At 41.3% G+C, this 26,104-nt stretch overlaps 1 protein-coding gene across 2 annotated transcripts in view; it reads left to right on the top strand.

Annotated features, from left to right (window-relative positions):
• The window catches only part of MPP7 (membrane palmitoylated protein 7), a 298,285-nt gene that overhangs the window by 98,692 nt on the left and 173,489 nt on the right, over window positions 1–26,104 (top strand). For both annotated transcript variants that reach the window (XM_029953189.1, XM_029953188.1), the window contains exon 3: window positions 16,482–16,600. In XM_029953189.1, coding sequence (XP_029809049.1) covers window positions 16,482–16,600 — 119 coding nt within the window. The remainder of the gene's footprint in view (window positions 1–16,481; window positions 16,601–26,104) is intronic.

Raw genomic sequence — 26,104 nt, 5'->3', positions numbered from 1 at the left:
GAATGGGAAAATATAGTTGCAAATAACATATTAGATAATGGGCTAGTATCCAAAATCTGTAAGGAACTTGCCAAACTCCACACCCGAAAAACAAATAATCCAGTGAAGAAATGGGCGGAAGACCTGAACAGACACTTCTCCAAAGAGGACATCCAGATGGCCTACAGGCACATGAAACGATGCTCAGCATCACATATCATCAGGGAAACACAAATCAAAACCACACTGAGATACCACCTCAGTCTGGTCAGAGTGGCTAAAATGAATAAATCAAGAGATTATAGATGCTGGTGAGGATGTGGAGAAATGGGCACCCTCCTACACTGTTGGTGGGAATGTAAACTGGTACAGCTGCTCTGGAAAACAGTGTGGAGGTTCCTCAAGAAATTAATAGAACTCCCCTATGACCCAACAACAGCACTGCTGGGGATTTACCCAAGGGATACAGAAGTGCGGATGCATGGGGACACACGTACCCCAATGTTCATAGCGGCACTGTCAACAATAGCCAAATCATGGAAAAAGCTTAAATGTCCATCACCTGATGAATGTATCAAGAAGATGTAGTTTATCTATACAATGGAATACTACATGACAATGAGAAAGAATGAAATCTGGCCATTTGTAGCAACGTGGATGGAACTCAAGGGTGTCATGCTAAGTGAAATAAGTCAGGCAGAGGAGGACAGATACCATATGTTTGCACTCATAAGTGGAACAGGAGAAACTTAACAGAGGACCATAGAGGAGGGGAAGGGGAAAAGTAGTTGGGGAGAGGGAGGGAGGCAAACCATGAGAGACTCTTGAATACTGAGAACAAACTAAGGACTGATGGGGGTAGGGGAAAGGGGGTGATGGGCATGGAGGAGGCCACTTGTTGGGATGAGCACTGGGTGTTACATGGAAACCAACTTGACAATAAACTATAAAAGAAAAGAAATCCGGAAGCTCTGTACAGGTGTATGCCCTTGCCCGCTACTACCTTGCCATGACTTTATAGACTTCTAGGTAATTGCATAAAATGTTATTAACAAACTGCAGCATTATAATGACTGAGATTGTTTTGCATATATAAAACAGAACTTGCCAAATGCTTTAATAAGTTATTTGCTGTTGAGGGAGAATGCAAGAAAGAGAACGGTTCTGTCGGGGTTGTATTAAAGTATTTAAGTATAGGTACTCTTGGAAGTAAAACCTATTTTAAATGAGAAAAATCGAGGCCTGTTATGAATGGCACCGAATAGTGCTGATTACTTTACCTTTGACAAAGTGGAAAATTTAAAGCTTGGTGTATCCCATTTTATTAATATAATAAAATTTTACAGTGTTGCTCTGGGCGTCGATATATGTCCTTTAGTGTTTATTAGCCCTTGGTTGTAGTTAAATGTCTTGGTCCTAGGCCTGGCCATACTGTACAGAATGCAGGTATCAAAACTAGGAAAAATAACAAATAAATACATGTTTGTCTCTTTCTCAGCTCTTTTTCTATAGGATTTCTAAATATTTTGATTACTTATATGGTCTCATATGATTGAATACAGAGAACATCTTTTTTATCATTTAACATAGGTTTATAGCTTCCCCAGACTTGTTCTAATAATGAAGCTATGAGGGATATGACAAGAATGGTGATATTAAATTTCTCTAGACTAACAGTAAATTTTTCCATCCTGATGTCAGGAATGGAGAGCATCTGGAATCTGCAAGAAGAGTGAATTGTTCACTGCGGGAACACTTTCATCAAATTCTGAGCTGTTTATTCTCTTAGGAACTACTACTGTCTTGTACAGAATATTATATTTTTACAGAAGCAGTTTTCTGGACCTAGAAACATGTCTTCACTTTACACCGCTATTTTTGAATGCTTTCGCGTTTTCGAGATGTTCTTGTTTTGAGAGTTGATGTCACGTTTTAGTATTAAATTCATTTTCTTTGGTTTACTAGCAGTAATTTATATTTGTCCAGACACAGTGGAAAAGCAATAGAAAGGAAGTTGTCCTCAACAAAGATTTCTTAATAGTTTCTATAGATGGATCTGTGATCTACACTTCATCAGCTTTTTCCTTGAATTTTTCAGAATAGCTACAATATGTATCTTGATACCTTTTACCTTGATTATGGCATGAATGTATTTCTAAAGAAGCGCTGTGGAGGTAGAGGAAAGGAATGTGTGAAATTCTTGATTAGTTTTGGTGAAAACATTTCTTGGGTCAGGAGTTGAGATTCTAATTAGCCCTGGGTCTTGCTGGGTATTTAAAATATGTGTGTATATATATATATATATATATATATATATATATATGTGTGTGTGTGTGTGTGTGTGTGTGTGTGTGTGTGTGTGTATACATATATATATAAGTTGGTATACATTTTCTATTCTTGTTTTCTTTTTTTAATTCTAGCTTTATTTTTCTTAGCAAAAACTTTACCTCTAGTAAATTTTTTACTGAATTACTTTTCTGTGTGTGTGTGTGTGTGTGTGTGTGTGTGTGAGATATGCATGTATGTATATAAATCATATCCATCTACCTATCTGTATCTACATAGACTATATAGATCATATGCATCTATCTGTCTTTATCATATTATAGTTCCTGTGTTTGGATATAGTATAGTTGATGCTGGGTTTGACTGTATGCCAGGAGGTATCATTGCCTAAGCTGTGGGCCAGGTTTGTACATTTCATATTTGTTCCTACTAGTTAGTGTCTTCATGTTCTATGGATACCTAATCTATATTTCTAATTCGGCAGTTTACTTAAAATGGGATATTCTTCTTTCCCTCAGTTTAGTCCATCCTGTACGCATCTGCCTCACCTCATGTTTTCTCATCAGCTCAAGCTAAACACGAAACTGTGAAGTCGTGGATCTTCCTTCCACCTGTTTTTGTTACTCAAGTGCACGGGGACGTGGTCTTCCAAGTGTATGAACTGTCTTAATGTCATATTGACCCTCTATTCTTCAGATTCATTCCTCTACTGCTATGTAGTCTTCCCCCAGCCCCGCCCCTCCCCCCGCCTTCCCCGCTGCTCTTCTTGTCATCCCGTCACGGTCTCAGGTGAACCATTGCCCTGTCTGCAGGCTGACTGTGGCAGCGGGGGCGGGCTCCTCTCTGATTTGAAGTGCACAATCCAAAGTAGCAGTGACGATGTGTCTGTTCATCACTTCAATAAGGCCCTCCAGTAACTTTACACGAAGCATAATTGTTTTCATTTAGGCTTCAGGTCTTCATAACAGATGTGAATCGTCTTCAATCCAGTGTAAGTCAGTAAAATCATAGTTCACATCCCCTGTCTGCCTAATTCTTCTCAGGTTTTCAGAACCACAAGCACTTAGGTAAGTTGGAGGCGTTTATTTTTTGCTTCGCCCCGGGGTTGGTTTTGATGTAGTCCAGATGGTGTGTCTGTACTTGATAGCTTTCTTGATGAAAAGATAATTCTCTATGTTTGACAAATGTGACAACTCTGCTAATTTTCCTCTTTTATGAAGTATTGTGACTTTATTCTTGTCCATGTAGGAAATAAATCTGTTTCCTAGCTCCTTTTTTTTATCCATTACTTCTTATTCTTCTCTTCTATCCATCTTAAAGGATTCCGAAAATAATTTTTATAATAAAGATGAATTTTATGAAGTGGGTCCCTACCAAATGGTAAGCCTTTATGTGATTTTTTTTTGGTGTAAGTTTCTGACTGATATAGTTTGTCTTCTGAGAATTTGCATTTTGGTGTTAAGGATCTCCTTGTGAATTTTCAAATCTCAGAATCTGTATACCTTTGAAATGGAAGATAAAAGTTTTCCAGTAATTTTTAACCCTTCAAACTGTAAATAGAAATCAAGCAAGAGTTCTTGAAAGTTTTTTATGAATATGTTATAATTATATCAAGAACTCTTATAAAAACTGCAGGGAAACCTAATGTTAAAAGGTTTTAAAGCAAGATCTGTTTTAAGAAACAACCGTCCAACCTCTTGAGATGAATTATACCTCTGGCGGGTTTGCCACCACCTCTGGGTGTAGTCAGGGTTCCCCGAAGTTTAGTCCTGCCGAAGCAGTGGGGCATAACAGTACTTACAGTGACAGAATTCATCCCGTGCTTGATGAACCATGTTATAACGTCACTTCAAGAGTTGGGGGCCAGAGATCCGGAATGACCGAATAATCTGAATGGACGTGCGTTGTCAGATCTGAGTAGCTTTGTTTCGTGAGCCAGCACGATATGACTGATCATCCCCACTGTGTTTCTTTATTACGTCTAATGCTGGCAGCTTAGAGGGAAGTAAGACGCACACGCAATCATCTCCATAAAGGGATTAATATTATTTTTCTGTTGCCACTTGAAGCATTTTGCAAGATTAGTGTGCAAACATTTCAGCACGTTACGTGTTCATGACACATGGTTTGTTCCTCGGAGCTCAGTCTGGGTTTTGAAATAGGACCGAGCACTTGCACAGGGCTTACATAAGGCAATATTGTCAGAAGTTTGTCAATGAATATGTAATATTGATATCGTAATTACAGTGATTGAGATTTCTTACCCGTGTTTGTCAAGTAGATTTATCTTGAACATAAGATAAAATGAGATAAAGCTGCTTGAGAACAGAGAGCATTTTGTCATGTTTCTTTTCTTCCCCACTCTTCTTTATTATGGAAATGTCTAGACTGAGTCGGGTCTAGGGCCTGTGATCACTTCTTTTCATTTCTTTCTGGTTCGCTCTTAACCCTAAATATGGGGCTCATCATTGCCTCTGTTTTTTTTGCCAATTGTGGAAAGCCTTTCGTCTGCTTAATATATACCAGCAGGCTGAACTTAAACTTTGTATTCTGTCTCCTGTATGCTTGGGCATACCCCCTCTGTTTTAGCATTGATTTTGGAATTTATTTTACTTTATTTTCTTTTATTTTCTTTATTTAAACTTTTTAAAAGTTTTATTTACTTTTAAGAGAGAGAGTGCATGCTTGGGTGCACGAGTATGGGAGGGACAGAGAGAAGAGGGAGACAGAATCCGAAGCAGGCTCCAGGCTCTGAGCTGTCGGTACAGAGCCTGATGTGGGGCTCGAACCCATGAACTGTGAGATCATGACCTGAGCTGAAGTTGGACACCCAACTGACTGAGCCACCCAGGTGCCCCTGGAATTTATTTTTATTTAATTAATTAATTTAGTTTGTTTTTGAGAGACAGAGACAGTGCGAGCCGGGAAGGGTCAGAGAGAAAGGGAGACACAGAATCTGGAGCAGGCTCCAGGCTCTGAGTTGTCAGCACAGAGCCTGACCCGGGGCTTGAACCCACGAATGTGAAATCATGACCTGAGCCAAAGCCAGACGCTTAACTGACTGAGCCATCCAGGTGCCCCTATTCTTATTTTTAAAATGCTCACATAGATTGTACAGCTAAGTGAGGTGTCATTCTAAGTTTTAGGAATAACTCATTTAATCCTCATTATAATCCTGTAAGGTTAGCACTGCTGTGTCCACTTTACAGATTAAAAAATGGCTGCACAGATCTGTTAATTACCAGTTGTGCAGTTGGAATTTGTAGTGGCGTCCTTTGACTCCAGTCTAAGCATCCTACCCCAGGGCTTTTGTCAGTGTGGTTCTTTTCTGCAAGATTTTTCCACTCTCATCGTTAATGTCCGTACTTCCCTCAATTCAACCCAGTTGTGTCTCCAATAGGGAGGCTTCCTCTAACGTCATTCACATCCCTCGGATACACTTTGCACGGTGCCACTGTCACTCTCTTATTAAAGCACCTTTTCTGGTTATGTCTTCGCCTTAACTTTCCCTGTAGTTTCCTACAGGACACCCACGGGAGGAATTGGTTTGCTCTTTTCCTTCCCGTCACCTTTTAGCCCCCGTCCTTCCCAATGCCCGGCACGTGGTGAGCACCTGGGAGGAGGTCGGCTAGGAGCAGGTGGCATTTTGAAACCCAACAGGGTTGGGTTTTGTCTGCTTCTTACACACGCTCCTCAAAATATTGTTGAGTGAGTTATGTTAAACCTTTCATGAAACTTTGCGGTAAGTATGATACCATGCTTGTTCTGTCTTTCAGATCATCTCCGAGGTCCTGCAGGAGGGGAATAAGGCAGCAGTAGCTGTCGCCAGGAACTTAATTATTGAGTGAATCGGTGCAAGACTGCATGGATATAGTTCTGCTTTCTGCAGATAGCAAGTAGCTGTCCTCTGTGGCTGGGATGGAATTTCAGGGGAAATTGCGAGCCCCACAGCTGGAGAAAGGCTTCTATCAGATCATTACCCGGAAGTGAAATTTTTAAAATGATAAAAGTAACATCAATTTTGTAAAAACTCAAGCAGTGCAGAAATGTGTACAGCAAAAACGAGAGTAATTGTTTCCCATTCTGGTTTCTCTTCGTAGATTAGACGCTGATAGCCCCTGGAGACCGGTCCTGCAGATGGCCCTCTGGGCTCTCTAGGAGTATAATGAATGAGTGAATAAATGAGTACATCATGGGATCAGAAGGAATGCAAGCTTTAATTTTTCATATTCTCAATACTGTGTACCAATTTATGACTTCCCTGCTTTATTCATTTTTCCATTCTCCCAGATGTCTCTTTCAGCCTTTTTTTTTCCCCCGGAGGCAAGCACTTTCTTCCCTGTCCTCACTCTCAGCAGGTGACTGTGTTTCATGGTTTACGTATACGGCAGCGATCGTAAGAGACTCGCCACATGTTCCCCATATTACATTTCCAGAATATTACGCCTTCCTCCTTGGGACTGTAGGTGAAGCAGCCATACTGTGTTTAGTGCCGTCCCTCTACTTGTCCCCGAGATCCCCCCCCTTTCCCATCTGCCCAGGGCAGGTCCCGCCGCCTCTTACATTGTCAACGTCTTCGTAGTGGATCAGTGTCAATACCACACAAATATGCTGGGCTTTTTTCTTTTCCATCTTTTTTTTTAATGTTTTATTTATTTTTGATACAGAGAGAGACAGAGCATGAGAGGGGGAGGGGCAGAGAGAGAAGGAGACAGAACCAGAAGCAGGCTCCAGGCTCTGAGCTGTCAGCACAGAGCCTGATGCGGGGCTCGAACCCACAAATGTGAGATCTGACCTGAGCCGAAGTCGGAGGCTTAACCGACTGAGCCACCCAGGCACCCCTCTTTTTCCATCTTAAAAACATCTTCACTCCCCATTTCCTTACAAACAGCAGTTCTGTTTGGGGAGAGGTGGTAAGGGTAGTCTGTATTGACAGAAGTTGTCTGTATTTGCCATTTTCAACATGGCTCTATTTTTAGTGCCCTTCATCTAGGCTTCTTCACGCTTCACGATGCTGAACGCCATGGCTGATCTGCAGTCCTTCTTCTGTCTGGCCTGTCCGTGACATTTGATGTGTGGACCATTCGTTCCTGCTTGGCCCGTTTGGTTTCCAGGTTATCACCCTGCTACTGCTGGGCTCTGAGTGACAGTCAGCTGCTCTTGTCTTCCACCTCTAACTGTGGAGGCTGCAGGCCTCAGTCCTTAACTCCTCTTTTATGTCTATACTTAACAACCTTGGAGGATCTCCCTCAGGGTCATGGCTTCAAATACAGTCCATATGCCAGTGGCTCCTAAATACAGATCTTCAGCACAGACTGTTCTGCTGAGCTCCCGACTCCCTGTGTCCGGCTGCCCCCTGCGTCTCCACCTGGACACCCGGTAGATATCTTGAACTTAACATGTTTGACACTGACCTTCCCTGTCACACTGATGGCAGCTTCAAACAATCTTGGAGAAATGTCTGATTCTTTTTTTTTTTTTCCATAACCCTCATTCAGACAGAAATTTCAGAGTTATCTCTTCCTTCAAAATCTCTTTGGAAATTGATGACTTCTGTAACTTCCACTGGCTGCTACCTGGGTGCAGACCGCCCTCGTCTTGTGCCTGATCAGTGCATTGACACTCTGACATGGTTCTCTGCCTCTGCCCTTGCTCCTCTGCTATCTCTTCTCAATTCAGTAGCTGGAATGGTGCTTTTAAAATGTAGGATTGTATTGTTCCTTCTCTCAGAATGCTGCAGTGGTCCTTTGCCTCCAAAGTAAAAGCTAAATTCTTGGCAATATTTGTACAAGAACTACATGATCCGGTCCCCAATTTCCTCTGTTCTGTCATTTATTATGCCTGCCTCCCTTCCCCTGCTTGAGCCATCCTGGACTCCTTGCCCTTACTTAGATACTTGGGCATGCCCTGTCTCTTAGAGGTTTGGGTTTTTGTATTGTCTGATCCCTCTGCCAGGAATGCTTGTCCTGCAGGTACTCACAAGGCTAACTCCTTCACCTTCCTGTCTTTCCTCGTGTCACTTCCTCACTGTAGTGCACCCAGACTCCTTAATTTGTCATTGCCATATGCCAGCGGCCTCCACTGCTCTACTTTGTCGTTTTCTGTCTAGTTGTCACCTGCTGTACTGTATAGTTTTCTTCTAATGCTCACTCTTGGTCTTCCCTCTAGAGTATTAGCTCAGGTAGGGATCTCTGTTTTGGGGTTTACTGATACATCCCAAACACCTTGACCAACATTCAGGCACATGGAACTTAGGATGTTCAATAAGTGCTGCTTGAACGAACGAGGGTGTAGCTGATCAGGTGACTGCCGGGCTTGTTTTCTGGCAGCATTGCCAAGGCTGGGTATTTGCAAATTTAATTATTTCCTAAATTGATAGGAGGAAATGATGCACTTTGCTTGGCTTTTTAGAATTACTTAAAATTATGTGTCAGATTGAACCCACTGGGGACCATCTCTTTACCACCAATTGCCTACTCCTGTGCAGTTCCCCATTTGTCTGTTTATTCATCTCTCATTATGCTCCATATCAGTCACCTCCTTGGTGCAGATAATTTATAGCAGGTTCTCTGTAAACCTTTCTCTCTCTCTCTTGGATGAAAATTCTGTTATAAAGTCTGGCATTATCATTTTTGGTTTGTAAGTTTTTTGTATAAAGCCAAGAAAAGCATTTAACTCCAACATGACAAAAATGTTCTATGAAATCTTCCTCTAATTAATATTTGATGTATCTGATCTGTCTGTAATTGGGGTGTCAGGCCTTTAACTTTTCTCTTCTAGATAGCTCTTGGAGGTTTTTGGGTCGGAGATTTAAATACTGGGCTTATTATCGAGACAGAGGCAGAGTTGAGGCTAAGTCCTAAATGTGCCACTTCCTAGGCTAATGTATTTCCTCTTGTAAAACGGAGGCAGTAATGGAAGCTGCTTATGAAGTACAGTAGGTGAGCTGACCTGCAAGCCGCTTACTGCCTTAGCTCTGTAAGTGTTAGGTATGATCACTGCTGCTGGGAACTGCATCTTGTAATAATTATTACTGTTATTTTAGGAAGCGTTATTAGTTGGTGGTGGGAGGGATAGATTAAGGTGGGGAGAGAAAATAGAAATAGGCATAATTTTTAATAACTGTAGAGGGTCTGACTATGATGGTGGGAACCTTTCTTTACCTACAGTTAAAATTACTATTCAAATCCACTGATTTGAGTAATCTTATGAAGTAATGAAATTTTAATCCCAGATGAGGACTCTTCATAATTATCTTTTGGGGTGTGTGTGTGTGTATTTTTTATTTAGGGAGAGTGTGAGTAGGGGAGAGAGGCAGAGAGGCAGACAGAGACAGAGACAGAGACAGACTCTCAAGCGGGCTCCACGATCAGTATGGACGCGATGCAGGGCTCGATCCCATTACCCTGGGATCATGACCTGAGCTGAAATCAAAATTGAACGCTCAACTGACCGAGCCAGCCAGATGGTCCTTTTCTGATTAATATAACTTTGGGTGAACAACATGGTTACATTTCCTTACCATTTAGGTCAGTGCTGTCTACCTTCCCCAGACCTTGATCAAATCACCCGCCTGTTATGTGATGAATATCTTACTATCAAGATAACAAGACTGTTATAGAATTATGACTTTAGCTTTACAACACTACTTTTATTAAAAAAAAAATCGCAAGACAACCTGAAGTTGCTAAAGCATCGGAGTACTTCAAGCCTGTATGTAAAGTGCTACCGCTGATCCGCTGTCACTGGTGTCGCTCAGGGCTCAAAAAGCCCCAAGAGCATACTCTGACCAGACGGTGTTGGTGAGGGGAGTAAGCCTGTAGGTTTTTATCTTTAAGGAAGACGACATATGTTTAGCTTTCAGCGTAGTAAGTCTGCAGAGAAGCCCCCTGGAGCACATTTAACTTCACATGAGTCAGTGAAGTGAAATCAAGATCATGGTCTTCATATATGACGGACTTAATGAACTGGCTGGCAGAGTGAGTGGTTTAGTCTGTGTTCAGAACACTCCTGTTAGTATATTATTTTTCATGATTTCAGACAGCCAGTATCTGCCATCTAACACCGGGGAAGGGGAGCATAGGCTTCAGTGACCGTCTAAAAATCTTGAAAACATCTTTGCCTCACTCTGCAGTTAGCTCTTCTTGCCATGAACCCCTTCCTTAGTTCCTAAAAATCTTGCTTCCTTTGTACTTTGTAACAGTTTTCTCAGATTTAGCTTTTTTTTTTCTTATTGTTGGAAAATGGCACTCTATCTCTGCCCTCTTTTATAAATTGTAGGCATTTTTGAGGATGTTGAACTTAAGAGACTGCTCTTTGGATGGGCATGAGTGTTCTTTGTCACCTTTGAACTTAGAACTTTGACTTAGTTAACATCCTCTGATCTGTTGGGTTGTTGAGGCCTAGCATCCTGCTAAAGTAGGCAATACTGTTTTCTCTTTAAAAATCTGCATTTGTAAAATCCTTATCTTTACTAATCACTGATTAAATATTTTTCATGTGTCCCCACTGCCAAACAACAAAGCCACGGAAGAATAAAAGCAGAAAGACAATATCCTTCCTTCCCCAGAAAAGAGAGCCGCCCCGCCCCCACGTACGCACACACCTAAATCTACATGTGGAAGGTGGGGCCTGGTATCATTGTATTGCCTCTGAGCACCAAACCCACGCTTCTTTGGCTGCCCTCTGAGAGTTAAGATGGGCCCTTTACGCATCTTTCCTTGCAGCTGGGCTCAGAGGAGAGTGCTGGTGGCACACTGCCGGAGGAAGAGCTGTCTCTTCCTTGCTCTGGTGGTTTTCACTTCTTTCTGTTACTCCCACAGGACTGGCAGCAACTCATATGGGAAGCATCCAATGGCACGTACCCCCTTTTATATACCTGAGTGTATAAAAACCTGGAATCCTAGTGGACGGCTTCCTCTTGAGTCTCAGCAACACCCCTGTAGAGGAGTTCCTGGGAGGGGGAGGTCTCTCAGGCGCCCGGAAGTCAGCTTACCAGTCTTAACGTATTTTCTGTGTGCCAGGCTTTTCCACGGGTGTCTGCCGACCCTCAGGGATTATTTTGGCTTTCCAGTTCTGGTGTTGGCTTCCTGTCACCCAGGCTCCACCCACCTGTACCCTGGGAAACATTTCCTGCTTGACAGCCCCAGCCATGGTTTTCTGCCCACCTGCACACCTGCGGAGGTGGGGGGGGGGGGTCTGTGCTGCTGGCCCGGTGCCTGTGGACGAGCTCTGGCCCAGGGAAGCCCAGCCACCTCTGGGTTACAGCCACCCCACCTCCAGCAAGCTGGGACTCCTCGTCTTGGGGAGGGGGCTCCTCTTCCAGTACTGCTTCCTTCTGGGTCTCATCCTTCATCCCTAGGTATTCTTGAGATTTTGCTTTAGCGCTTAATACGTAATCCTCTGTTATGTATTTATTAAACTTTCCCTGTTCAAGTTACCGCACAGCTCTCGTCTTCAGATTGCCCCATGACTGAGGCAGACGGTCAAAGCCGAAATGTGGGTTTGAGGACTTCTAGTGTTTTCTTCAGCTTTACCGAGTTTTGGTGTACTTACAAATCGGTACAAATCCTTGCATGATTATTGTTGGGTATTTGCCACCCTGGCAACGCACCCTTCCATGCTCAGTTTTCTTCCTTTAGACTGTAGCTCACATCCTGCCAGTGCTAGCATGGCCTTCTCGGACCTTTGTCCATCACTCTCGCCTTTAAGTCACTATAATTATTAATCAAACAACCCTCGTCATATTTGTTTTTCCGTTGTTGCCTTTTCTCTCAGTATATAAAATACACTAATACAAAAATAATGCTTTTTTCCCCCTGCTGGAATATTTTTATGAGGTGGTTTTTTCACATGCATCTTTGACATTGCCTTGTGCCATATGTACCTAAATAGAAGGTGAAGGTTTTTTCCCTCCCACTATTAAAATTCTCTCTCAGAAAAGAGAAGGTTGCCTTATATTCAAGCCCTGACAAAATTTGTTAGGGACAGTTTTCTCTTTTAGTGACTTACACACAAAAGTGTTGATTGGAGAAGCTATGGTTATTCTCCTATGACCTAAATTCCCATTTTGGGGGGTCATTGAGACATCACTTGACAGAATTTTTGTTGTTTTAAAGAGACAAGGTAGTTTAGTGTGGGTTTTTTTTTTTTTTTTGAGAGAGAGAGACAGAGAGAGACAAATAGAGCTGGTGAGGGGGAGAGAGAGAGGGAGACAAAGAATCCAAAGCAGGCTATAGGCTCTGAGCTGCCAGCACAGAGCCTGACATGGGGCTTGAACTCATGAGCCAGGAGACTACAACCTGAGCTAAAGTCAGACGCCTAATTGACTGAGCCACCCAGGTGCCCGAAACAAGGTAATTTAAACTAGGCCCGTTATTATTTTTTGGAAAGGGTTACAAGCGTCACATCTGAAAATGTTAAAAATACTCAGAGAATAGGTGAGTGGTTTTGTTGTGGAGATCAAAAACTTAGAGCTACACAGGACAGGTGGAGAAGCAAGTAGCTTTACCCAGATTCTCAGTGACGGCATCTCCCACGTGTTCAAAAAGGTGTTGTATCTCAAATAACTAGAAGAGAATATGATCTTCAACCCTACAGGTGGCACTCATGATGAGGAAGTCATTGTGAAGAAGTTAAATAAGACGGTTGTAGGAAATAGGCAAGTGGGGCAAAACCCAAATATCTAAATTACCCTATTTGTACTTAATAGGTGTGTGTTCCTAACCAAATTATAATTTAAATATTATAAGCAGGCACAGGCATCTCCTCAACATCCCTGTAAAGAAATTCGGTGTTTGAATATTGTATCAGCAGCCCGAACATCTGTTTATTTTACTTAGAAGAAAACATGTTTTGAATCTTGGACAAATACAGGAGATCATTATATTTAGGATTGCCTTCTATTTGGGAGTATATAATAGGTATTTTTTGGTTACCAAAGCCGTAAGATTTCTGGGGTAGAGGTGGCGGCATAGTCTGTACCTACTTGTCCTCAGGACCCATCATTGTGCTTTGAATGTAAGAATTCGTAAGTGCTGATTCTTAGGAACGTGGACCTTAAGGGTGTAACTCGGGTGGTTCTTTGCTGAAGCCTTCCCTGATGTCTTCCTTCTCACCTCACGACGCAGTCTAACCCCGCTCTGTACTTTGTAACAGACCTGTCCTGCCTGTCCTCTCCACTGCCGAGTCCTGAGGATGGGGGTCATGTCTCATTTATCTTAGACCTTTAGAAGCAGGAACAGGGCTTGGCTCATAAGGGCCATAAAGCTGTACTGGAATGAAGCCCTCAGGGGCTTGAAGGACAGCAGAGGAGGTGGACCCTGCCTTTCCCCGGGGAGGGGGGCGGCCAAGGAGATTTAGGGAAGATTGTTCATAGATCTCTCTTGTTATCTCTACTCTCATTGCTTGATCTCTGAATCTCAAGGACCAAAAACATTTGGGTTTCATAGTGTTCTTCACTATTGGAACTCTAAGAACTAAATAGAAAAAACACACCTGAGAACATAGACCCGGTTTTCACCATGGACGGCAGTGGTTTCTGGGGCCCCTGTGACGCATTTGAGAGGAAGTGATTATTCGTGTTACCTGCATGGAGGCCACTTGCCCTGCCTTCTTAGCTCTTCTCACCCTCCTTCATTGCTGGTTGGCCCTGTCCTGTCTCTCCTGGCTTTGGTCCATGGCTACCAGATGTGGGAGCTGAAGAATAGTGACTCCTGTGATCTCGAGAGACCAGGCTAGGGTGGCGTATAAATTAGGATTGCATAAAGCTAGGAAAAACCCAGAAAACTCAGGTTTACGAGCTACTGCTAACAGAGAAATTATTTTAATTTAAACATAATATGGTTTATTCCCACAAAAAGTTAAGCAGTACTTGGGCAAAGCTAACATTTTCCATATGTAAAAGACTAGGGCAGTTTTATTTCTGAGTATGGTATTGTGTCCCGGGAAATGTATAGCTAAGCTGTTGCTTTGACTTTGAACCATGCAATGGTGCGTGCGTGTGTGTGTGTGTGTGTGTGTGTGTGTGTATTTAAATCAAATGCCTATTCTGTGCCAGCCACAGGGCTCAATGCTGCCCTGTGCATTGTTCCCTTCAAATAACAATCATATTTACCACAATATCTTCTTCTGTTTCAACTTGTGGATGTACATGTTGTAAGAAATAAGACAGATCCTGTGTCCCCTTGACCTTGCTTCCTTCCAGTGGTAACATCTTGCATAACTATAGTAATCACAATGGGCAAGTTGCCCCCAATAGAATCCGTTAACCTTTTTCAGACTTCACCTGTGTCACATGCACCTATTCAGGTACGTGTGCATGTTCACGTGTTTTGTGTTTCCTGTTTATTACATGTGCAGATGGCCGTTATTCAACATGTGAGGGAAACAAGGCTTAGGTAAGTTATGTGACATAATGAAGTATAGACCTGGGGTTTGAATCTCGGTCTGTTTGACCCAGATTTTTGTTTTTTCAATAATAGTAATGGCGAATAACAGTAATAATAACAGTGTCTAAAGCTCACTGAGTTACATATGGAACAGGCTCAGTGTTTACCGTGTGGCAGAGGCTGTTCTAACACAGCGCGTCACTTGGCCCTTAGCCTCCCCCAACAACTGTACCTCATAAATTACATTCCATTTCAATTAGTACCATTAATTAGCCTAAGCATATTACCAAGGAGTAAGGAATTAATTTTTACTGCGCCTGAAATCAATAATAAAATAGTAACATTCTACCTTCTCTTTACATAATTTTAAATTTGAACCTCTGACTTCAACCACCGATCTTGGCAATTGTCATTACTTTGAGTGTGTGTATGTATCTTTGTGAAGTGAGACCTGTATTATCCATTTAATCAGGTGAAGACACCTTAAAAATGTTTTTTCTAAATTATATATAAGAGCGAGGTAAGGCAAGAGGCCAGGTTTGAAGGGAATCACTATAAACCATCAACAATACTTAAGAATGTAATTGAGGTAAGTTTTTTCTAGATCTTTTTGGCCAAATACAGCCTCAGGAATGTTTGAGTTGAATCTCTCAAGTTACAGATCTGACCTTCCAAGTGAAAGCTAATACATTTGGTTGCGAATTATCACTGATTATCAGAATATTATAATGCTCTAGGAAGAGAATAGATATACTAATCAGCAGCCCATAATTTATGATTCTTTGCTAGTTAAATATCTTGTAAAGCTGTCCCTCTGATGAACAACAGCACTTATTCAGAGCAGGAATAACAGCAGTCCCGTGTATTGTAGATCCCAGGAGGTCTTGCTGCTTTTGTAGAGAGCAGACAGAAATAAAAGGAAGTTTGTCCTTTTTACCTCATGTAATCCCACTGGAAAGTGAAACATGTGCTATGAGTTGATACTGACTTCTGCCAGGTCACCTCCCTGAAGAGTCCCGGGCAGACGCTGTCGCAACATTTCTTGGACGGGCGTCTGACGGCCCCTGAAGGAGATGGATGGTTTATGCAGTACGCTACTGTGCAACACTGAGCTACTGTCTACCCCAAGGAAGCTTCTAGTGAGCCGTGCCTCGAGTGACCTCCATCTTGTACCTTAACTCTTTCAGGGGGTATCCTGTATGCCCAGGTTAGAGTCACATTTCAACTAAATTCTGTGTAGATTGTTGTTGTTGCTACTGTTTTAAATGGGCAACTACATTAAAGCAACACCAAGCACGGTTTCATACATCACATTTTAGAACTCGATTTTGGACGTTAGATAATGCAAATATTTTTGGAACTATATATTAATAGGAACTACTTGGAAACCACAAAACCTTTTTAATGAACCACTCTATCAATTTTCTGCTCTTCTAAGGAAGTTTTTCCTATTCATGACTCATTTCACTCTTTGGCTAACATTGAGGGAAATGTAATAACGATTAAGGAAAGGAATGTATGCGTTTTCTTCTTCTTCTTCTTCTTTTGAAAGCTTGTACACATTTTCTGTCTCAGGTTATGTAAACTTGGATGACTGTAGAACGTTGACAACCAAAAGGTAACAACTTGCCTGTTAATACACATTCGTGTGGAATTTAAAAATCCAAAAGGTTCCTTGGCTGCTTTGGAGAAGCGTTTTGCTTGATGGCCCAGAGTACAGATCCAGTAAAAACGACGTGTTCCAGCTGTCATTTCACACACCTTAAAGCGAAATTAATGAGATCACTCTACGATTACGCTTTGTGTTTTATTTTCATTTTATAGGCCTGTATGAGCTGTTAGCCGCCCTGCCAGCCCAGCTGCAGCCACATGTGGATAGCCAGGAAGACCTGACCTTCCTCTGGGACATGTTTGGTGAAAAAAGCCTGCATTCGCTGGTGAAGGTAAACCATGCTGATGTCAGATTCTCTTTGTGGCAAAACATATGGAAAAATGTTTTGAGCGCCGTCTAGTAAACCAGAGATCAAATTGTTGCTGTCAGAAAACAAAACAGCCTTGTTCCATTTCCCTGACGGGCGTGGAAGTTGTTAAAGATCCTACCAAAAATACATAGATGATTTCACTTAATGGTGGTGCTCTGGCCGTGCATACTAATGCCGCAAACATGTGCTTGCCCTGTTTAGAAAAAGATTATGGAAATAGTAGCAGAAAGGTTCAGACTCCGTATGGTTGACATTCATGAGCTGGAATTTAACTTGAATAAATAAGTGTTCATGACAAAAATTAGAAGGAATATATTTTCTGAGGTTGAGGATGGAGGGGGTTCAGTAGCCACACTAATTTAGAATAATTTCCTTTAACAAAGTCAACTGAAATTCGAGCAAGCTGTTTCTTTTTTGGCGCAGCGCCACTGAAATGGTATTTTGTGTATAAATACACTGACACTCAATACAAGTAAAAACTGTTTCTGGGGACAGTTTTGGTGAAGCATCATGCCATGGACCTCGACCAACCACCAGAAAAGAGATCTTGCCACACAGCAATCCTGGGAATGATCAGAGCTCTTAAAATAGTAAAACGAGAACAAGAAACTTACTGGAAAATACGCCACTTTTGCTTCTGGAAATATGAATTGCATTTTCTTTCATTTAACTCAAGCTGACAGAAATTGTGAGTCTTACTTGAGTCTGTAGGAGATAGACACCTCTGATGCCTTAGCTCCCTCTCGACCGATACCGAATTCAGCTAAGTCTGTCACGGTTGCCCGTGGTGATAGAAGGCTTTTACTGATGCCTAGTATTTGAAAATGAACCACTTTTGAAGTGCTGTCCCCGCACAGCAGAGAATAATTCTTACTACATTGTGTCAAATCTGCTGAAATTTGCGTGCCTCAGGTGGTGGCAGTTCTCAAGAAATGAAAATGTTGAGAAGTGGCATTTTCCTAGCAATACATTTAAAGACCAGTGTGCTCTGTTCATGTTGTTATGGAATTGCCAAGTATCTTCATCTTTGTGTTCTGAAAACTTTTTGGTAGTTCAGTTGTTCTGCTGGGATGTGTTACAAGCAGCCGTGGGATTATAATTGATGAAGTTTATGATTTACAGAGGCAATCATGAACATATTCCGTTGTGGAAGGTTTGGAAGCTAGACAGCTATGGATTTGTTCAAATTGATTGGATCTAGATGGACTAAAACAGATTTCAAATGACATCATCACTCCCTTAATCATTTAAATAAGACCGCCCTAAACAGTGCATGCATGTGTATTTGTATGTATTTGTGATGTGGCTGGTGTCTCAGTTTCCTTACCTACATGAATTGGAAATTATAATATCTGTTGACAAGTTTGTTCGTGAGTCTCAAATAAAAGAGTGAAGCTCTTACTTAGTTCGCTGATAGTTACATAGGTTAGGCAAATACAAGCAGGCATTAAGTACTAAAATTAATATCATAATATGTAAAGGACCAAAATGTAATGACAGAGATGGGTGTGATTTCTATTAAAAGAATACTAATGTTTTAAATCTTAGTTATTGGGATGCTGGGGTGGCTCATCGATTAAGCATCCAACTCTTGATTTCGGCTCAGGTCACGATCTCATGGTTTGTGGGATTGAGCCCTGCATCAGGCTCTGTGCTGACAGTGTAGAGCCTGCTAGGGATTCATTCTCTCTCTTTCTCAATAAAGAAACTTAAAAAAAAAAAAAAACACCTTAGTTACACTAGCTCTTGAGTTTTAGGCATAAGTGTTTTTTCAAAGTAAATGCGAATAACAAGTGGTTAGGGAGCACACAGTTATTGATGTCTGAGTTTATTAAAAACAACGAATGGATTTTAATTCCAGGTTGATGTAGCCAGCATTTAAGTAGCACAGTAACGTGTGTAATACTGCAAATGTCTTTCAGTAATTACTATAAAATGTATTTTTAAAGTGAGGTTTACGGTGTCCTCCTAGTCCATTCTCTGTTTCTTACTGGTTACCCCCCTTCCCAGCTTCTGTCACATGCAGACCTCAAGTGTGTCCTTGGGCCCATTTTCTTCATTTTCAAGTACGTAAAACCTAAAATGCCTCCAGGAGACAGGCTCATGGGATTGTAGCTTAAGTAGCTGGAACAGTCCGCTGAACTGTATTCCAAGTGCCTCTATCGAAAATTGGAGGATAGAAGCCTCCAGCTTTTGTCCATAAATCTTGGTAGAGCAAAAGGAATCAGACAAGATGTGTTTCAGAGTGAATCCAACTGCGCTTTGATGTTAAGCTCTTTTGCCTGAAGTTGTAGCTGCTGGCACATGATTGAAAGCGAGCAGAAGGCAAAACTTGACCTTATTCTAGCGCAGAGTTTTCGTAGTGGTCATTTTACTTTAAAAAAGGTGGGGGTTATATCATCACACAGTTTTAAATACGCATAACTTTCTGGTCTAATGTAAAGTACACTTGAGGAGAAGCGGTTTGGCATGAAGTCTGTGGCAGGTGCGGCCACCTCAGGGTCACGAGCTGCACTCCGGCAGGGTTGCTGTAGGGATGAGCTTGTCGCCGGAAAGGAAGTGTTATGATCCTAGAGAGTGTTAGCTGCAGCTATTTTTTAAAAAGAAAAACTTCTAAATCGAGGAGTTGAAGAATCCAAACTGTGAGCATGAGATTTTAGAAATACCTGAAGAAAGACGGTACTGACCGAAGACGTGGGAAATATCATAGGACGTGGCTCTGAGACTGGGATGGCAGTATTCACACGACAGTCAATGTGGTAGACCACCGGTAAGCAGAGAGCCACGCTTTTGGTTGTTTGGTTGGTTGGGATTTGTTGGTTTTGCTTTTGTTATTTTAGAGAGCCAGGTGGAGGTAGAGGGTAAGAGAGAATCCCAAGTAGGTTCCTTGCTCAGCATGGAGTCCAATGTGGGGCTTAGTCTCAACGACTGTGAGATGATGACCTGAGCTCAAATCAGGAGTCAGATGCATAACCAACTGAGGCACCCTGAGAGCCACATTTTTGACCTATCGTTTACACTATGCAGAACCAGAAAGCATGTAGTTTGTGTCCCTATCTCATTTCTAAATATATCTTCTATCATTATGGTTTTTTTTTTTCCTGTTGAGATTTCTTTAAACTTTATTTTATTTGTGATGTGTGTATTTTTGTACTCTGGTATAAGTTTATTTTTTATTTTATTTTATTTTAGAAAGAGAATGCTAGTAGAGAGAAGGGAAGAGGGAAAAGTGAGAGAGAATCTCAGATAGGTTCCATATGCTCAGCTTGGAGCCCAACCCTGGGCTCATGACCTGAGCTGAAATCATGAGTCCGGACTTCAACCAACTGAGCCACCCAAGTGCCCCTAAGTTTATTTTAGAACATGATACAGCATAAAGACTTGCTTAAGTGTTTATTTTAAACAAGGTTGTTACTTCTCTTTCCTCAAGAAATTTTTCTTCATATTTCACAATTGTGTTTGGTTTCCAGGATAAGAATATCACAGTTTTTGTTAAATAGTAGCATATGTTTTTCTTTACCCTTTTTGTACAAGCAGGAGGAAAAAAGGTAGCAACTTTTCTTGGGATTCCAAATTGTTTCAACAAAATCCAAGTTGACCATTTTTAAGACAGTTTTTTGTTTGTTTTTGTTTTTTGAGTGAGAGCAAGAGCAAGAGAGAGGAGCAAGGGAGAGAGAATCATAAGCAGGCTCCGCCTGCACTTTTGGTATGGAGCCTGACACATGGCTCAATCTCATGAGTGTGAGATCATGACCTGAGCTGAAATCAAGTCAGAGGCCCAACTGACTGAGCCACCCAGGTGGCCCAAGAAAGTTTTTTAATGTGGCTTAATTACTGTATTTCTGTGATTTCGATCTTGAAGAGTAATGTTATAACACTCAACCATGCCCTTATAACATTTAGTTCCATAATTTTAACTTTTGATGACTTCATCATGCTGTCTTTGTTGAGTTCTGACTCTTGCTACACACCGTATAGGCCAAGGACTACCATTTTCAGTTGGACAGTCCCTAGTTTGTGGTCTCCAGTCACCCAGAGAGGGGTTACAGATGAGGGGATGGGCAGTTACAATGTTCTGTGATAAGTCATGTATAGAGCTTTTTTTCTTTTTAAGATTTTTTTTTTTTTTAGTTTATTTTTGAGAGGGAAAGAGTGAGTGAGTGCAGGGGAGGGGCTAATAGACAAGGAGACAGAAGCCCAAGTGGGCTGTGCACTGTCAACAAAGAGCCCGATGTGGGGCTCGAAGTCATGAAACTGAGATCTTGACCTGAGCCCAAATCAAGAATTAGATGCTTAACCAACTGAGCTCCCCAGGCACCCCATTTCATGTATAGAGCTTTTTATGGTGCCTATCTTAACGCTGGACTTGGGGGCTCATGGTAGATTTGGTATTTTAAGGTGAAACTTGAATGTTGAGTAGGCATTGCTCAGGTAAGAATTTATGGGGGGTGGTGAGGTTAGGCAGAACCTACACAGACCCCTGGAGGCAAGTTGGAGCCTTGTGCCTTTAGGATGGAGCCTGACAGATTCTCTTGGCTGGCACCTGGAGTAAGGAAAGGTGTGGCAAGGAGGGTAGGCTGAGACCCATTCTTGAATGACTTTGACTTTATCCCAACGCAGTAGGATCCAGTGCATAGAGAGGTTTAAAGCAGGGGAATGAAGCTCATCAATTTTTTTTTTTTTTTAAGAAGTAAATTAGTGTGCTTTGGAGATGGGATGGGATGTGAGATTTCCAGGTCAAAGACGATGGTGACACAGCAGTGGGAGAGGGAAGGTGATTTTAGTTTGGAGAAAGGGCAGCTGATATTTAGCCTGTCCTCACCAGCAAGCCTGCTGTGTGTTAACAAATGGAAACTCCTCCCCACTCCGTGTTACATAACTGCTGACCTCTGCCCCTGGACACCCCACCCCCACTCCCTAATCCAGCCACCACCGCCAGGCCATCAGGGCTTGGGAGAAGGCTCCAGGAGACCCTACAAGCCTTAAGGTACCAATTCTTAATGTATTTTGAATCTCTCCTCAGAAGAAAGGTGATTTTAGTTCTATGTTCAGTTGATATTTGGTGGAGAACCAGGAGAATTGTCTACTATGTAGTTGGATCTGGATCTTGAATTGAGGATAATGATGTTCTAGGTTGGAGATCATAGATTTGGGAGTAGGGCTGCCACATAAAATACAAGGCGTCCAGTTTAATTTGCACTCAAAATAATCAGTAATTCTTTTAGTCGAATTATGAACCAGGCTGTATTTACGTGAATATTTGTGAAATCTGGCAACTCTATTTGGGAGTCATTAATATTTACGTGGTAACACTTTTATAACAGCTCTTTTGAGATATAATTTAAAGTGTATCATACAATTTACCCATTTAAAGTATATGCACAGTGGGTTTAAGGGTATTCAGAAAGTTGTTCAGCCATCACCACAGTCAGCTTTCGAATATTTTCATCACCGCCAACAAAACCCTTTACCAGGTTGCTGACATCCCTGCGTCCTCTGACCCTTCCCCACCCCAGCCTTAAGCAACCACTAATCTACTTTCTGTCTCCATATTTACCCATTCTGGGTAATTCATGTAAGTGGAATATGTAACATGTATTTGTTTGTGACTGGCTTCTGTTACTTAGCTTAGTCCACATGATAATATGTATAATACATCACACCTTTTCATGACCCAGTAGTATTCCTGGGTGCGGCTGTGCCAGTTTTGTTTATCCTTTTATCCAGCGTTGAACATCTGGCTTCTTTTCACTCATTGCCAATTATGAATAATCCTGCTAAGAATATACATATACAGGGGTGCCTGGGTAGCTCAGTAGGTTAAGCGTCCTACTCCGACTCAGGTCATGATCTCATGGGTCATGAGTTCAAGCCCCGCGTTTGACTCTGTGCTGACAGCTAAGAGTGTGGAGCCTGCTTCAGACTCTGTCCGTGGCTCTCTCGGCCTCTCTCCTGCTCGTGCTAGGTCTGTTTCTCTCAAAAATAAACAAACATTAAATTAAATAAAAAGAATATACGTGTATAAGTTTTTATGTGACATGTTTTCAGTTCTGGAGGGCACATACTTAGGGTGGAATTGCTGGGTCACATGGTAATTCTGCATTTGATATTTTGGAAAACTGCCACAGGGTTTCCCAAGGTGGCCCCACTGTTTCATATTCCCACCAGTAGTGTATGAGGCTTCTGATTTCTGTATCCTTGCCCACAGTGGTTTTTATCTGATTTTTTTCTTTTAACTTTCCTAGAAGGTGTGACGTAATACCTCCTTTTTGTGGTTTGCATTTCCCTGGGGAATGACGATGTTAAACCTTTATGGCTACCATTTGTGTATCTTCTTTGCAGAAATGTCTGTTTCTGGATTCTTGGCCCAGTTTTTTGCCCATTTGTTCCTTTGAAATAATAGACTTTACTTTTTAGAACATTCTTAAGTTTACAGAAGTGTCTCTTCAGATGTTTTGCCCATTTTGTAACTGAGTTGTGTTTATCCCTAGGGTTTTAACAGCTCTGTCTTTTTTGGATATGAGTCTCTTATCAGATATGTGTTCGGCAAATATTTTTTTTCCAATCTGTGGCTTGTCTTTTCATTCTCTTAATAGTTTCTTTGACAGAGCAGAAGTTTTTGCTTTTAATAATGCCAGCTTAATTTTTCTTTTATAAATTGGGCTTATGGAGTTGCATCTAAAATCTCCTTGCCATCCTCAAGGTCACCTAGATTTTCTCCTTTGTTATCTTCTAGGAGTTTTACAGTTTTGTGTTTACATTTCATTCTGTGATCTACTTGGAGTTAATGTCTGTGGAAGGTGTAACTTCTGTGTCTGGTTTCAAACTTTTGCATGTGAATATCCAGTTGTTCTCAGCATCAGTGTTTGAAAAGATGGTTTTCTTCATTGTATTGTCTTTGCTCCTGTGTCAAAGACCAGTCGACTGTAATTGCGTGGGTTTTATTCTGGGCTCTGTTAGGTTCTGTTGATCTGTGTCTATTCTTTTGCCAGTACAACTCTGTCTTCATTAGTGTAGCTGTGAAATAAGTCTTGAAGTTGGTTGGGGTCAGGCTTCCGACATTGTTCTTCTCAGTATTAGGTCAGCTATTCTGTGTCTTTTGCCTGTTCATATAAACTTTGAGAATCAAGTTGCCGTATATACAGAATAACTTGCTAGGGTTTTGATTGCGATTGTGTTGAATACATAAATCAAGTTGAGAAGAATTGCCATCCTAAAAATATTATGTATTCTTGTCTGTAAACATTTCTGTTTATTGAGATCATCTTTGATTTCTTACATCAGGGTTTTTGTACTTCTGTCCATATTTTGCTAGACTTATACCTACGTTTTTGTTTTTGATGCTAATGTAAATGGTATTTTGGTTTTAATTTTCAAATTCTAGTTGTTCACTGATAGTTGTGTAAACCAGTTCAATGCTGTCTTGGATGGATCTGCCTTGATGACAGCTCTCTGTGATCTGAAGCCTTCTGGAACATGGCTCCCTCCCATATTCTTACTTTCTGCCTAGTTACACCCTTAAGTACACCCTTGGCGCATAATGTCCTTCATCTGCTCTGGAGATATGATCATGATTCTCAAACCCTTCCTCCCAGGTGGTCCCCCAGCACTTCCCAGTTTTTTGGGCTGTAAATTACAGATCTTAGTGGAGGTGGGGTTGTGGAAATCTACTCATCTTTCAGCCACCCAAGACATGCTTCTGCTCATAAGTCCCCTTAATAAGCCCATTTCATATCAAGCTGACTCGTCAGCCTTTTTGGTCTTACAGCATCTTCGGCCTATAAAGGTTGTTTTGCATATACCTCTCTTTCATAGAACACAGGTACGTAGAAATATAACTGATTTTTGTACATCAAGTTAGCATCGTGAAACCTTGCTATGATCACTTATTAATTCCCAGAGTTTTTTTTAGTTGAGTCTTTGGAATTTGCTACACAGATAATCATGTCATCTGTGAACAAAGGCAGTTTTACTTCTTTCCCAATCTGTATACCTTTCATTTCGTTTTCCTGTCTTAGAGCATTAGCTAGGATTTCTACCTAAGTATTGAATATGAGCGGTGAGAGGGGACATCCTTGCCTTGTTACAATATTAGGTGGAAGGAATCTAGTTTTTTACCATTAAATGATGTTATCTCTAGGTGTTTTATACATGTTCTTTATCAAATTGAGGAAGGCTTTTCTATTCCCAGTTTGTTAATAGTTCTTATCATGAATAGGTGTTGGAATTTTTAAATGATTTTTTTGCATCTACTGATATTATCGTATGTATTTATTCTCTTGATGTGGTAGATTACAGTAATACTTCTGAATATGGCATTCCTGGAAAAAAAATCCCACTTGGTTTTGGTATATAATCCATATTCTACATTGCTGGACTTGATTTGCTAATGTCTTTTTGAGGAATTTTGCATCTTTGTTGATAAGAGATACTAGTCTGTAGTTTTCATTTCTTATAATGTTTTTCTCTGGTTTTGGTGGTAGAGTAATGCAGGCCCCATAGAATGAGTTAGGAGGTACACCCTCTGATTCTGGTTTTTTTGGGAAGAGTTTGTGAATTGGTATAATTTTTTCCCTTAAATTTACCAGTGAAACCATCTCGGCTTTTTGGGAAGATTTTGAAGGTTTCTAATTTTTCTTTTTATGTGGTTTTTTTTTTTTTTAGTTTACTTTTGAGAGAGAGAGACAGCACGAGCAGGGGAGAGTCAGAGAGAGGGGGAGACACAGAATCTGAAGCAGGCTCCAGGCTCTGAGCTAGCTGTCAGCAAAGAGCCCGACGCTGGGCTCGAACCCACAAACCATGAGATCATGACCTGAGCTGAAGCCGACTGAGCCACCCAGGTGCCCCTAATTGTTAATTTAATTTTTCTATTAGAAATAGGCCTATTTAGATCACCGATTTCTCCTTGTGTGAGAGTTTTTGTCTCCTGCATCTTTTAAGCAATTGGTGCATATCATGTAAGTTATCAAATTCAACGGCATAGAGTTGTTCATTATCTCTTATTATCTTTTTAATGTCCATAGGATCCATAGTGATGACTCCTCTTTCATTTCTGATATTAGTTATTTGTATCTTCTCTCAGTTTTTCTTGACTACCTGGTTATAGGTTTATCAGTGTTACTAATCTTTTCAGAGAACTAGCTTTTGGTTGTGTTTTTTCTCTATTGTTCTCCTGTTTCAATTCCATTGATATCTGCTATTTTATTTTTTATTTTCTTCTCCTGGCTCTTGCTCTGTTTTCCCAAGGTGGAAGCTTAAATTAATTGATTTTAGTTCTCTCTCTATTTATTTTGAGAGGGAGTAAGCATGCATGTGCAAGCAGGGGTGGGTCAGAGTGAGAACCTCAAGCAGGCTCCATGCTGTCAGCACAGAGCCCAGTGTAGGGCTGGAGCCCACGAACTGTGAGATCGTGACATGGGCTGAAACCAGAAGTTGGATGCTTAACCAACTGAGCCACCCAGGTGC

This window comes from Suricata suricatta, chromosome 10, assembly GCF_006229205.1.
Source record: "Suricata suricatta isolate VVHF042 chromosome 10, meerkat_22Aug2017_6uvM2_HiC, whole genome shotgun sequence".
NCBI lineage: Eukaryota > Metazoa > Chordata > Mammalia > Carnivora > Herpestidae > Suricata > Suricata suricatta.
Note: the sequence above shows the minus strand (reverse complement) of the source record. Positions and strands in the feature narration are given on the sequence as shown.